Below are 12,782 nucleotides of genomic sequence, written 5' to 3' on the forward strand. Positions count from 1 at the left end.
TGAGCTGAAATGGACTGGTATTGGCCATTTTGAATCTGACAACCACATGGTTTACTATGCAGGGAATGACAAGTTGAAGAGGAATGGTGTTGCATTCGTCAAAAAGAACATATCCAGATCAGTCATGAGGTACGATGCTATAAGTGATAGGATAATATCCATGCGCCCACAGGGAAGACCAGTTAATACTTAGCCAGTAGGAGAAATTAATACTGCTATATTATAGTGGTTACGAATCGTGCTGCTAACCTCAGGGTTGGCAATTCGAAACTGCCAGCTGTTCCATGGAAGAGAGAAGAGGCTTTCTGCTCCCGTAAAAATTTGCCGCCTTGGAAACCCTCTGTAGGGTCGTTATGAGTCAGAACCGACTCCACGGTACTTAACAACAACAACATATTATAGATAGAACTGAAAGACATTTATCCTGAGTGAAATAAGTCAGCAAGGGAAGGACTTACGTTGTATGACTACACTTAATATAAAAAGACCAGAAAAAGAGATAAGTTTGTTAGTGGTTACCAGGGGCAGGAGGCAGGGCTTATGGTAATCTTACTTTAATTAAGGGTAGGGTTGCACAGCTGACTATTGCAATTGCAATAAAAATAATTTTAAACCTGTAAAAAGTTGAAGGCCACGGCTGCTTACATAAAACCCAAAACCTCAGGATTTGGTTCCTTGGTTTGGATTTATAGAGTTGTGGTTTCATAGGCTGCCCCAGTTAATTGACCTAAAATATGTGTAGTGCTTCTGTTCTACCTCTTAGACACTGTGTAGTGCTAGGGGCTACAAAGCTTGGAAGCAGCCATCCAAGGCACTATTTGCTTGGAGCAGTAGCTGGAGAAGGAAAGCCGGAAATAAGGGAAGGGTATAGGATGTGTGGTTACTTGCCTTCATGAAGAGCTGCCCCCTTTGCCGTGAGACCAGAAGGACTGAATGGTGCCTGGCTACCATTATTGAAGATTTTGATCTGAAGGTGAGAAATGCAGAGCAGAATTGTAACATTCACATGGACTCCACAGTTCCTGTTGCCATGAAGGTTATACCCTTGAAACTCTTGCCTTGAGATAATCTTTAAATCTTAAACCAAAAATCCCCTGACATCTTAAAGCCAAAAAAACAGTCAAGCATAATTAGCAAAAAAAAGCCTGCCTAAGCATTATGGTCTTTTAAGAACTATGTAGGATCAAAGTAGCGACAGCTTAAGATACTATAGAAGAGCCTTAAGGGGCAGTGAACTTATGTTAATGGGGCAGGAACAACTCAGAAAAGGAAGAAGAAAACGATTGTACAATTCAAGGAATGTAATCAGTGTCACTAAATGGTACATATGGAAACATACGTTGATTTGTGTCTTGCTGTTTATATTTTAACAATAATTTTTTAAAGTTTCAAAAGTTCTTGCTAAAGATAGGTAAAATGGGCTAAGGATCACATTTGGTAGCGCCTGGGGTTATACCTTGTTGAAGATCTGAATGTGGCCTTACCTCCCCTGTCTTTTGGTCTTTGATAGCTGTAACTAACATGTGTCAAGTCTAGATTGCTGGATAGCCTCCTCAGTTTCCATTGCCCCTTAAGGGTCAAGGTGTCTAAAAGCAAATTACCTATGTAGTATTTAATTATTAGGTTAGTCTAATTGTATTTGTTTTTTAACTATGTTGTACTCAGTGCTGTTTTTATAATCTGATGTACATTTTTTTGTGTGTGTCCTTTTTGGCCTTCAGAAGAACAAGCTACAGAGTCAGCGTCCCTTTATTACTATGGTATCAAAGATCTGGCTACAGTTTTCTTCTACATGCTAGTGGCAGTAATTATTCATGCCATAATTCAAGAGTATGTGTTGGATGTAAGTATACAACCTTAGAAATTTATATTTTGTAAGCTACTAGCTCTTACACTATGATCGTCATCTATTAAATATATTTTGTAATGTGTTCTTAATTACTAATGGCTGCTTTTATTTTTAGAAAATAAACAGGCGAATGCACTTCTCCAAAACGAAGCACAGCAAGTTTAATGAATCTGGTCAGCTTAGTGCATTCTATCTTTTTTCTTGTATTTGGGGCACATTCATTCTTGTCTCTGTAAGTATGTATTATGCTTATATTTTCATCTCTCAAAGTATTATGTTGAGTTCAGATATATGGTACACTTTTAGTGCTCTTAAGCAAATCCTAAACTTAAAGCAAGTTCCTCTTTATCTGCCTTAGCTTTCTTTTTTCCTATAAACATTCTCATTCTTTTTCTTCCTCTAAATTAGGAACTCTGTTTCAGTGATAAAGTTTTCATAGTTTTTAAGCTATGTTTAAAAAGTTTCATAAAGCCTTACTTATGTCTTGTCATTTGAAAGTACATTCATATTAGCAAAAAGTATAAAGTGTCAGTGGTTCTTACACTAGGGTTCTGGTAGCGTAGTGGTTACGAATTGGGCTGCTAATCTCACAGTCAGCAGTTCGAAACTACCAGCTGTTCTATAGGAAAAAGATGAGACTTTCTGCTCCCGAAAGATTTACAGCCTTGGAAACCCTGTACAGGGTTGCTATGAGTCGGAACCAACTCCATGGCACATAACAACAACATACTGCATCTAGCCATTTTCCCTCCTTTAAAACCAATACAGGTGTCTTTCAAAAAGTTTGGAATGTGTGATTCTTCTACTAAGGGAATCAGTACCTTTAATTTTATCATCTAACTAATGAGGGAAAAAGGAGCTCTGGTAGTGTAGTGGTTACAAATTGGGCTGCTAACCTCAGGGTCAGCAGTTTGAAACTACCACCTGTTCCGCGGGAGAAAGATGAGGCTTTCTGCTCCCGTAAAGATTTACAGCTTCGGAAACCCTATGAATCGGAACCGACTCCATGGCACATAACAACAACAACAAATGAGGGAAAGGAGTCCTGGTGTGGTGGCGTGGGTAAATGCACTGGACTGCAAAGTTAGTTTGAACTGCAAGGTCGGTGTTTCAAGCTCACCAGCTGCTCCTCGGAAACCCTATACAGACAGGGTCACAACGTAATCCCTCTGTATCTCTGATAATGATTTTCATTTAGCTAAAGAAAACAATTCAAACTAAATTGAAAATAACTAAAACAACTGAAAAGTAACGTCAGTGGACTCTTTGGAACCTGACAATTTGTTGTTGTTGTTAAGTGCCGTCGAGTCGGTTCCGACCCATAGTGACCCTGTACAGGGTTTCCGAGGGTGTAAATCTTTACGGGAGTAGAAAGCCTCATCTTTCTCCCGCGGAGCGGCTGGTAGTTTCGAACCGCTGACCTTAAGGTTCGCAGCCCAATTCGTAACCACTACGCTACCAGAGCTCCTTCCTGACAATAAGAACTGTAAATGCAGCAAATGAAAATATTGCAGTGTTTTTCTAGAAGCGTACATTATACGAATAGGCTAATCTTTATGTCTTTTTTCTTAGGAAAATTACATCTCAGACCCAACTATCTTGTGGCGAGCCTATCCCCATAACCTAATGACGTAAGTCATTTTTGACAAGCTTTTCTTAAAGACCACGGTCATGTCACTTTTAAGCAAATTTAATTTTTGTGATTCTCTTGATAAATTTCAGCAAATTCATAAAATAAGTGAAAGTATATCTTTAGCGGTCCCATTGCCATAAGAAAATAATTTGTGTGCCTTTTTCATGTATGCAGGCTCTTCAACACTTAGCCAAAGTGTGTACACATTTCTGTAGAGCTTACTGGTAGTATAAACATTTATTCAGTTAGTCATACTTTAAGCCCAGCTCTGTTACTTTTTTGTTGGCTTGCTTGTTTTTTGCTGCTTTAGTCTCTATTGATCTTTTACATCACTGAATCTGTAATATTTTATGTAGTATCTGTGTATTGATTGTTTATACTTATTTCATTTATGTCAGTCTTATATTGTGCCCATCCCCACCAAGACTTCAGTGCTATAACTGCCTAACAGCAGCAGGAACTGTCTCATTTTTATTTTACAGCCTTTGTTGTGCTGGATAGGTTGTAGGTGATTGTAACCCAGAAAGTACTCAGTACATAGATTGAGTTTGTGAGAATTAGATAGGAAGAAAAGCAGGGATGACATGACTATGCATATCTTTGTTTAAAGCTAACAAAAATATTCATTATGATGAGTCATTGTTTGTTTTTTTTTAAAATTATATGAATTTGTTGAACTTTTATAAAAATAAAGTTGTAAACATATTTTTATAAAGGAGCTCTAGTAGCATAGTGGTTACAAGTTGATCTGCTAACGTCACGGTTAGCAGTTCAAAACTACCAGCAGTTCGTGGGAGAAAGATGAGGCTTTCTGCTCCCGTAAACATTTATAGCCTCGGAAACCCTGTACAGGGTCGCTATGGGTCGGAACTGACTCAACGGCACTTAACAACAACAACATATTTTTCCTCCAGAAATTATTTTAGATTGACTTTATATTTTCTGTGCTTGACTTTTAGAAGACTTGGAGACAGGATGATAAAGAGAAAGCAAAAGGGCTTGATGAGGCATAATGTAAAGAGAAATGTCTTTTCTGGCTTCTAGACTGATCAGGATATATGAAGGGACTTCTTAAAATTCATGGACAAATGGAATTGAAAGATAATGGAATTTGTCCATGAATGTTTTGAAATCCCTTGACTCTTCTGGGAACCTTTCTATGCGTGTTTGCTTCTGTTTACTCCTGGCTCTGTATCACTGTGGGGTAAGCATTGGACTGCTAACCACAAGGTCGGAAATTCAAACCTACCAGTTGTTCCTGGGAAACCCTATATGGAATCGTTATGAGTTGGGACAAACTTGATGGCACTGTCTCCCCACCATGTTGCAACCAAGTAGAGTTGCCATATTTCTGTGAAGAAAAAGTCAAGGGGATATTTGAAATTGGGACTGATGATTGTTACTCTAAGAGTCTTGATTCTTACGTCAGTCTTTTATCCATAACTTCCATTCCCCTTTTGATGGGACCTGCTAGCCACAAGGTAGGCAGTTCAAACCTACCAGCCACTCCTCAGAAACCCTATACAGGGTCGCTATGAGTTGGTACTGACTCAGTGGCACTTAACAACAAACAACAATAGATCTACGATTTGATTTCCTCAGTCATGTTCCTTATGCTTTCAGTAGTTAATGTGACATGCTAATTACTAGTAATTAATTGCCTAATAGAAAGGAGGAGTCCTAGTGTGGTGCTGCGGGTTAATGTGCTGAACTGAAAGGTTGGTTTGAACCACAAGATTGGTGGTTCAAGCTCAACTGCCATGCCTCGGAAACCCTGTACAGGGTTGCTGTAAGTCAGAATCGACTCCATGGTAATTAACAACAACCACAGCAATAGAAAAAGAACTGTGGTTCCTCCCATATAATGTCAATATTCTGCAGGCAGTTTCTTTTCTTTAGTTGTTGTAAGCCAAGAGAATCTAGAGTGATGGAAATATCCTAGAGAGAAAGGGGGAAAGCAGCTATTGCAGTATTTTAAAGATATATTAAGTATAATAGAGAGCCAAGGTAGCTGCGGAATATATCCTGAATTCCAGTGTTTGTTTATTGTTAAGATTATTCTTTAAAAGGTGTTTTTTACTTTTTTATATTATGCAGATTTCAAATGAAGTTTTTCTACATATCACAGTTGGCTTACTGGTTTCATGCTTTTCCTGAACTCTACTTCCAGAAAACCAAAAAAGTAAGTTGGGATTGTTTGGTTTTAAAAATGATCTTCATTTAATTTTTTTTTCCTTCAAAGTCTTTCTAAATTAAATACTTCTTCACAACTCCCTCACCGTGTTTCTTTCTCATCAGTCCTCTATTCTTTGCATAAAGACTAAAAGTCCTCTTTCTGTAAAGACTAAAATCCTCAAATATTTCTTGGAAAAAAAACTTTAAATTTACATTTAAAAATTCCCACGAATAAAACCAGCTCATCGTTTGAACGTAAAAGAGGATCTGTTACATTTGATGTGCTAATGCTTCATTTTTAAAAGTTTTATTAGTGGTAATGTTTAATGTAAATTTAGATATATTTTTTAGTGAAAAATTGTCTTCATATTGAGATTATTTGCAGCAATTCATTTGTCAGTGCTAATGAAATGAATTTGTCAGTGCTAATGAAAATTCAGTATTGAGAAAGGGAAAACCATAGCTGAATTTTCACCAGTGAGCAGCCTTTCCTGAAACGGAGGGAGCAGTCCCTTTTCAGCGTTTGGGAATGATGTGGTTTATTGGAGCAGACATGTCAACTACAGAGCACTGCAGTGTCCTCCTTTTGAGTTTTAACCCCAGTACTTCAGAAGTCAGACTTGCGTGACACCACAAAAGTCAACGTTGTTTCCTTGAATTAACTTTCTCCCCTAAAACTATACTAATTCTTGTTGCTTTGAACTAAAAGTTACTGGCCTCTACTCTAAGGGCTCTCCCGTCTGTCTACCTCTTTTCTGCCCACTGCTTTTCTTGCTTTCTCCTTAAATCTCCTTACACTGCATCACACCGATGCTTTCTAATTTATAAGCCTGATACATCGGTTCTTTTTCCTAAAATACTTTCCCCCTTGATAAATAAACCAAGCATTTATAGTCCTTTTTTTTTTTTCAGAAGTCTTAAAACGCCTCACAGATGAAATTATGTTGTTGTTGTTGTTGTGTGCTGTTGAGTCTGTTCTGACTCATAATAAACCCTGTATTGGGTTTCTGAGAGCCACTGGTGGGCTTGAACTGCCAATCTTGCAGTTTGCAGTCCAGTGCCAAGTGGATTTAAAATAATAGCAAATGGGGAAGTGGATGGAGGGTCCAAATGAAACAAGTTTGTCTCTGAGTTAATGACTCTTGAAGCTTAGTTATGGCTACATGGAGAGTCATTATACTCTTCTCTGTATTTTATTATGTTTCCATTTTCCCATAGTTAAACAGTCTTTTTGAAAATCCCCTTACTTGAAAGCTTTCCCAAGTTGAAGTAACAATCTGTCAGTGACCAGTTTGTCTTTGCCTTCTTATATATAATGAATGTTCAGTTCCATGTACACTGCAAATAGTTAATTTATGGACTGTGGTGCTTGATTTGCTATAATTTTATGTCTATTTTATGTGTTATTTGTCATTGTTGGTATTCTCTATTTGTATCATGTTGTTATTGTTAAGTGCCGTCAAGTCAGTCCCAACCCATAGCAACCCTGTATAGCGTTTTGTAGGAACGATTGGTGAGCTTGAACCTTGCAGTTGACCTTGCAATTCAACCCGACATTGCAGTCCAGTGCTTTAACTCACAGCCCCACACCAGGACTCCCAGATTAGAGGCCATATGCTTTTTATGTTTATTTATTTTACCTAGTTAACAGAGACTATAAGGATTTATATGAAGATCCTCATATTTTCAAATCTTTGACTTACAATTGGGGGGAATTATTAGGTCTACAATTTCTAGAAAAAGTGACAATTGCCATCAACTTGACTCCTACTTATGATGACCCATGGGTTCCTTAGTAGAACCATGCTCCATGGGGTTTTGGTGGCTCTGGATAGACTTGAACCCCCAACCTTTCAGTTATCAGTCAAATGTGTTAACATTTTATATCACCCAGGGACTCATATGGAATCCTGGTATGGTGCTGCGGCCTAATGCGCTGGACTGCAAAGCTGTTTGAACCACAAGGTCGACGGTTCAAGCTCACCAGCTGCTCCTCGGAAACCCTATACAGGGTCGCTATGGGTCAGAACCGGCTTGACAGCACCTCACAACAGCAACAGCAGGGACTCAATAGTTTAGCAGCCCTTCCAGATTTAGTAAGGACCTAATATGAACCCTAGATGTCCTAGACCTGCACTGTCCAAAACACCTACCATTAGTCTCATGGCTATTTAAGCTTAAATTAATTAAAATTAAGTCGCAGCAAAAAGCACGCATCATTGCAGTAAGTTCTGTTGGACAGTACTGTGAGAGTATCATTGTCTCTTCATTTATTAGTTGTTGCTAACTGCTGTTGAGTTGGCTCCTGACTCATGGTGACCCCATGCACAATGAGATTGGACCCATGTGATCTCTATAGAGTTTTCACTGGGTAGTTTTTTAGAAGTAGATCACCTGGGCATTCTTCCTAGACTGTCTTAGTCTAGAAGTTCTGCAGAAACCTGTTCGACATCATATAATCTTCCAGTAATAGACAGGAAGTGGCTTCCTACAGCATGCATTGGCTAGGAATAAACCCAGGTCTCCTGCTTAGACAGAATTGAACCACCATTTGTTGTTAGGTGCCATCGAGTTGATTCCAACTCATAGTGAACTTATGCATAACAGAATGAAACACCACCCGGTCTGCTCCATCCTTAAAACCGTTGTTAGGTTTGAGGCCATTATTACTGCCACGGTGTCAGTCCATCTTGTTTTGGGGGTTGTCTTCTTTTTTACTGACCCTCCACTTTACCAAGCATGATGTTCTTTTCCAGGGACTGGTCCCTCCTGATAATATGTCCAAAGTGTAAGAGAAATCTTTCCAGTCTTAGCTTCTAAGGAGAATTCAGGCTGTACTTCTGTCAGATTTGTTTCTTCTTCTGGCAGCCCATGGTACTTTCAATATTCTTCTCCAACACCATTAAAATGCATCGATTCTTCTCCACTCTTCCCTATTGATTGTCTAACTTCACAATGCGTGTGAGGTGATGAATCACCACTGTCTCTGATATATTAGTACCTTGACTCAGATATGTGAAGCTTTCTTCAGGAATTTGTACACCCGTGGACATAATACTTCTTGATTTCCTCATTCATCTGTGTCTATATCTTGTTCATTGACCATGGTAAAGGGGTATTTCAACGTAATTGTTCCTGTGGTTCCTGACGCTCTTATTGGTACCAGATGGCATGTTTCCAGAAATGCAGTCTGAGTCTTGTGGAATACGCTACAGAATTTAGAACTTAACTGAAACTATTTTTAACACCTACATATAACAGTCGAAAGGAACTGTTTCAAGTAATTAACATAATTTGAAAGTAACAGCTGCATATGTGTTAAACAGCTTCTTAAAATTTACTCTATGAAGATTATTTTTAGAATAACTTTTACTGTAAGAATCTGGTACCGTGATTTCCTTGAACAAATCCTACAGACAACTGTATAAAGCAATGTTGTTAGTAGCAATTCAAAAGGTATGCTGGTCTCAGCAACAACAAATAAGTAAAACTTAAAGACACAAAGAGATTTGCTGGTCATAAATAACATTTTTTTTAAGAGAAAAATTTTAATTATACATCATATGTATGTGTCAGTATAAATAGTCCTCCATTTTGCTGCTTTAAAATACTTCTTCTTAACCAATTGGAATATACATGTTCTTAGGGAAGTAGGAATCAAATGCCACCTGTTTTATTTCAAAGATTTCACATATAGATCATCTGAAGTACAGGTTTACCCCACTATCCAAAGGACTTGTTCCTCTGAAATGTTTTGTAAGCCTAAAAATGACATTGAAGCAAAAAAAAAAAAAGGCAATTAACTTTTGCTTGTTTATTTGGGAAGAGTTTTGAGCAGTTCAGACCTCTAAATCATACCAAATAGCATATAAACCCTAAAATAGTGCATACAGTGTCCAAAGAGTAGTTGAGAGCTGTGGCAGCTTCATGCTGAGTCGTTCTGAGAGAGGAGCGTGGCAGCACCTCTACCTGCTCAGTGTGTGCAAAACAGACGCTGCACACTCATTCCCTTTCTTTTGTAAAAATGAAAAATCTTCAGATTTTTCAGTTCACATAAACAGGTACTAATACAGGCCTTTTGTGAAAGTCAAGTGGTGTCAAGTGAACTTTGGAAAAGCAGGAGCTGCTTGTATATCCAATTAGAAAATTTCCCTACTTCAACTTTTGAATGTTACAGTCACACCTTGAATATGCAACTTGGATAGCAACATACAAGGGTTAGTCAAAACGTATTACTGCTGGGGTACCTCGTCATACATCAGTTTTTTCCAAACAGAACGTGTTTAAGCATGTGTCTGCAATTAGTGAGTGAATGCAGACAAATTCTTACAAGCTATACACTTGTCTTAGTCTTGTTAGGGTACCTTTTAATAAAAAGATAGTATTTGTGCCATGGGAAATAAGCCATTTTGAGGTCATGGTTTATAACAAATTTTTAACATAACTCAAGTTGAAATCTTCCCAAAACATTGAAGCTTTTATAGGAATACTGCTCCCAAATAAAACAATAGAATGAGCTGAGAGAGGGAAGAATGTCAGCCTGGTTAAGAAGGAAGAAACTAGATGAAGTCTAAAACTTGACAGAAGAAGATCATAGATTTACCATTGTTTCAATAACTACTAAAATTGGAATCTTCCATGGTTCAACATTCTCAGTTTTAAGTGAACATTTAGGCCTTGGCAAGCTTTTGGCTGGATAGGTGCCACAAGCGTTGTGCGAAGGTTCTCAGATTTTCCCATCAATCTTTTAAGCAAGATTTATGGAATGAATCACAACCAGGGACAAGTCTTAAATTTATTAATATGATCCAGAGAGCAAGGTCAGGTCCAATCCAAACAGTGGCTTCCAAGGGGATCTGCTGGGGCAGTTCAATTCAAGGCAGGGCATAGCAAAGGTTACAGTAGCAAAAGGAGCTAATTTTTAGAATTCCAAAGGGGTGATCTTGATCAGTTTTCTCAAGGAAAACTGGGTGTTCATGGGGGTTGTTATTGGAAAGAAGTTGTAAGAAAATTGAGACCTGCATTAGTGAGGAAAAGGCTAGGAGAGTGCAGAGGAGTATTTTCCCATCGTTCTACAGTTTGAGAGTAGCAAGGCTTGTCCTGTGGTAATTCCTCATTGGGAAAGCTTACCCATAACCCTGCAGATCCGATCTTGCCCTGTCAGACTTCTTTTTGTTTCCAAAACTCAAAAACATTGAGAAGAAGCACAGTTTCTTCAAGAATGCCAAAACTGCTGTTTCGATGGTGCAAATTGAAGAGTGCATAATTCTTTGAGGAAGATATAGAGAGATAGGAACAGGGTCTTAGAAGTGTATAGGCTTACCTGGAGGGTGTCAAGAAAAAAACACTTCACATTTTGCTACTTTTGTTTAATAAAATTATCTTATGGTTTTGTAGTAATACTTTTTGACTTACCCTTTTATATCATTTGTCACTAGAACTACTTTTGACTTGTCCATCAGTTTTTGCAGAGTATGTAATTTTACTTTTGCCTCAGCCATTTGGAGTATGGTACCTTTTGTTAAGATGGTGGTTGCTAATCTTTAGATTTATGTTCCTGATTTATACAGTGTCACTTAGGTGCTTATGATGATGTTTAAAGTTTCATCACAACACTATATCGGGTTTCTGAGGAGTAGCTGGTACATTTGAACCACTGACCTTGTGGTTAGCATTCCAGTGCTTATCCTACAGTGCCACACCAGGACTCCATATCTAAAGCCAACCCTGTTACCTTCGAGTAGGTTCTAACTCTTAGTGATCTTATAGGGCAGAATAGAACCATCCTAAATTCTAGGTGTGGCTCTGTAGAATAAGCACTGGACTGCTAACCAGAAGATTCAGCAGTTCAGACATGCCAGCCTCCCTTTGAAAGCCCTATATAGGGTCGCTATGAATCGGAACCAACTCCATAGCACTTAAGAAGAATATGATCTCCAGGGCTACCAGTCTTACGGAAGCTGACTCCCACATCTTTCACCCTTGTGGCTCATGGGGTCAAACCACAATCTTTCAGCTTGCAGCCAAGCACTTAATCACTGTGCAACCTGGGTTCCTGTGCACTCATGCAACTGCATAGTTATTCAGGTATACTAAGGCAAATAGTTCAAAATATTTTATTTAAAGGTTAATAAAAGTTTTGTTGTATGTTGTCCAAAGTCATTTTGCACACAACACCAGTGATTTACGTACTACACTTTGTGAAACGCTGATGTATTGTATATATAGTGAAGCTGCTGTATTCATAGCTTATCAGATTGTACTTACAGCCCTACAGCTGCTTTTCTAAAGTTACTGTAATGAAAGAAAGAGGTTCCCTTGTAGTTGAACTTCCAGACTACTTCTGTACCCTTTTTCATCTTTCACTCCCCTTTTTTATAAGGGGAAATTTTTCATTAAATGTGAAAATTCATGTAGGGAGCATCTTCAGTTATTGTTGGTAGTAAGTGCCATTGAGTTGGTTCCGACCCATAGCGACCCTGTACAGGGTTTCCGAGGAGTGGCTGGTGAGCTTGAACCACCAACCTTGCTGTTGAAACCAGTTTTGCAGTCCAGCGCATTAACCCACAGTGCCACACCAAGACTCCAGGGAGGATCTTTACACAGCCTATTTTCAGAAATACTTCTCTCCCTCATTATAAATTTGTTCTGAGAATCTTTTCCCAAGAATCCCAAAGTACAGAAGTATTTTTGTACTATTCAGGCTGTCATATATGTTCTCTATAACACTTGATCACTGTACCATTTTTAAGAGTTTTCCATTTTAAAATGAGAGTGGTGAAATCTACTCTTAGAAGGTTTGGTGAAGTGTGTCTCCTGTAACATGTTGTTAAGTATTGTTGAGTCGGTTCCAACTCGTAGTAACTTTGTGTAGGATTTCTGAGGAGTGGTTGGTGAGTTTGAACTTATGACCTTGCGTTAGCAATCTATTTACTTATCCTACAGTGTCAAACCAAGACTACTGTACCGTTGTTAAGTGCCGTTGAGTCAGGTCCAACTCATAACGACCCTGTATGGGGTTTCTGAGGAGTATCTGGTGAGTTTGAATCATTACCTTTGAAGTTCAAACTGACCTTTTCCTACAGTGCCACACCAGGACCCACTCCTATAGCATGTTGTTGTTGT

At 38.5% G+C, this 12,782-nt stretch overlaps 1 protein-coding gene across 2 annotated transcripts in view; it reads left to right on the forward strand.

Annotated features, from left to right (window-relative positions):
• The window catches only part of TRAM1 (translocation associated membrane protein 1), a 40,214-nt gene that overhangs the window by 11,561 nt on the left and 15,871 nt on the right, over nt 1-12,782 (forward strand). For both annotated transcript variants that reach the window (XM_006860029.1, XM_006860030.1), the window contains 4 exons: nt 1,722-1,843; nt 1,965-2,081; nt 3,422-3,480; nt 5,580-5,664. In XM_006860029.1, coding sequence (XP_006860091.1) covers nt 1,722-1,843; nt 1,965-2,081; nt 3,422-3,480; nt 5,580-5,664 — 383 coding nt within the window. The remainder of the gene's footprint in view (nt 1-1,721; nt 1,844-1,964; nt 2,082-3,421; nt 3,481-5,579; nt 5,665-12,782) is intronic.

Source organism: Chrysochloris asiatica, unplaced genomic scaffold (assembly GCF_000296735.1).
Source record: "Chrysochloris asiatica unplaced genomic scaffold, ChrAsi1.0 scaffold00036, whole genome shotgun sequence".
In the NCBI taxonomy this organism is placed as follows: domain Eukaryota; kingdom Metazoa; phylum Chordata; class Mammalia; order Afrosoricida; family Chrysochloridae; genus Chrysochloris; species Chrysochloris asiatica.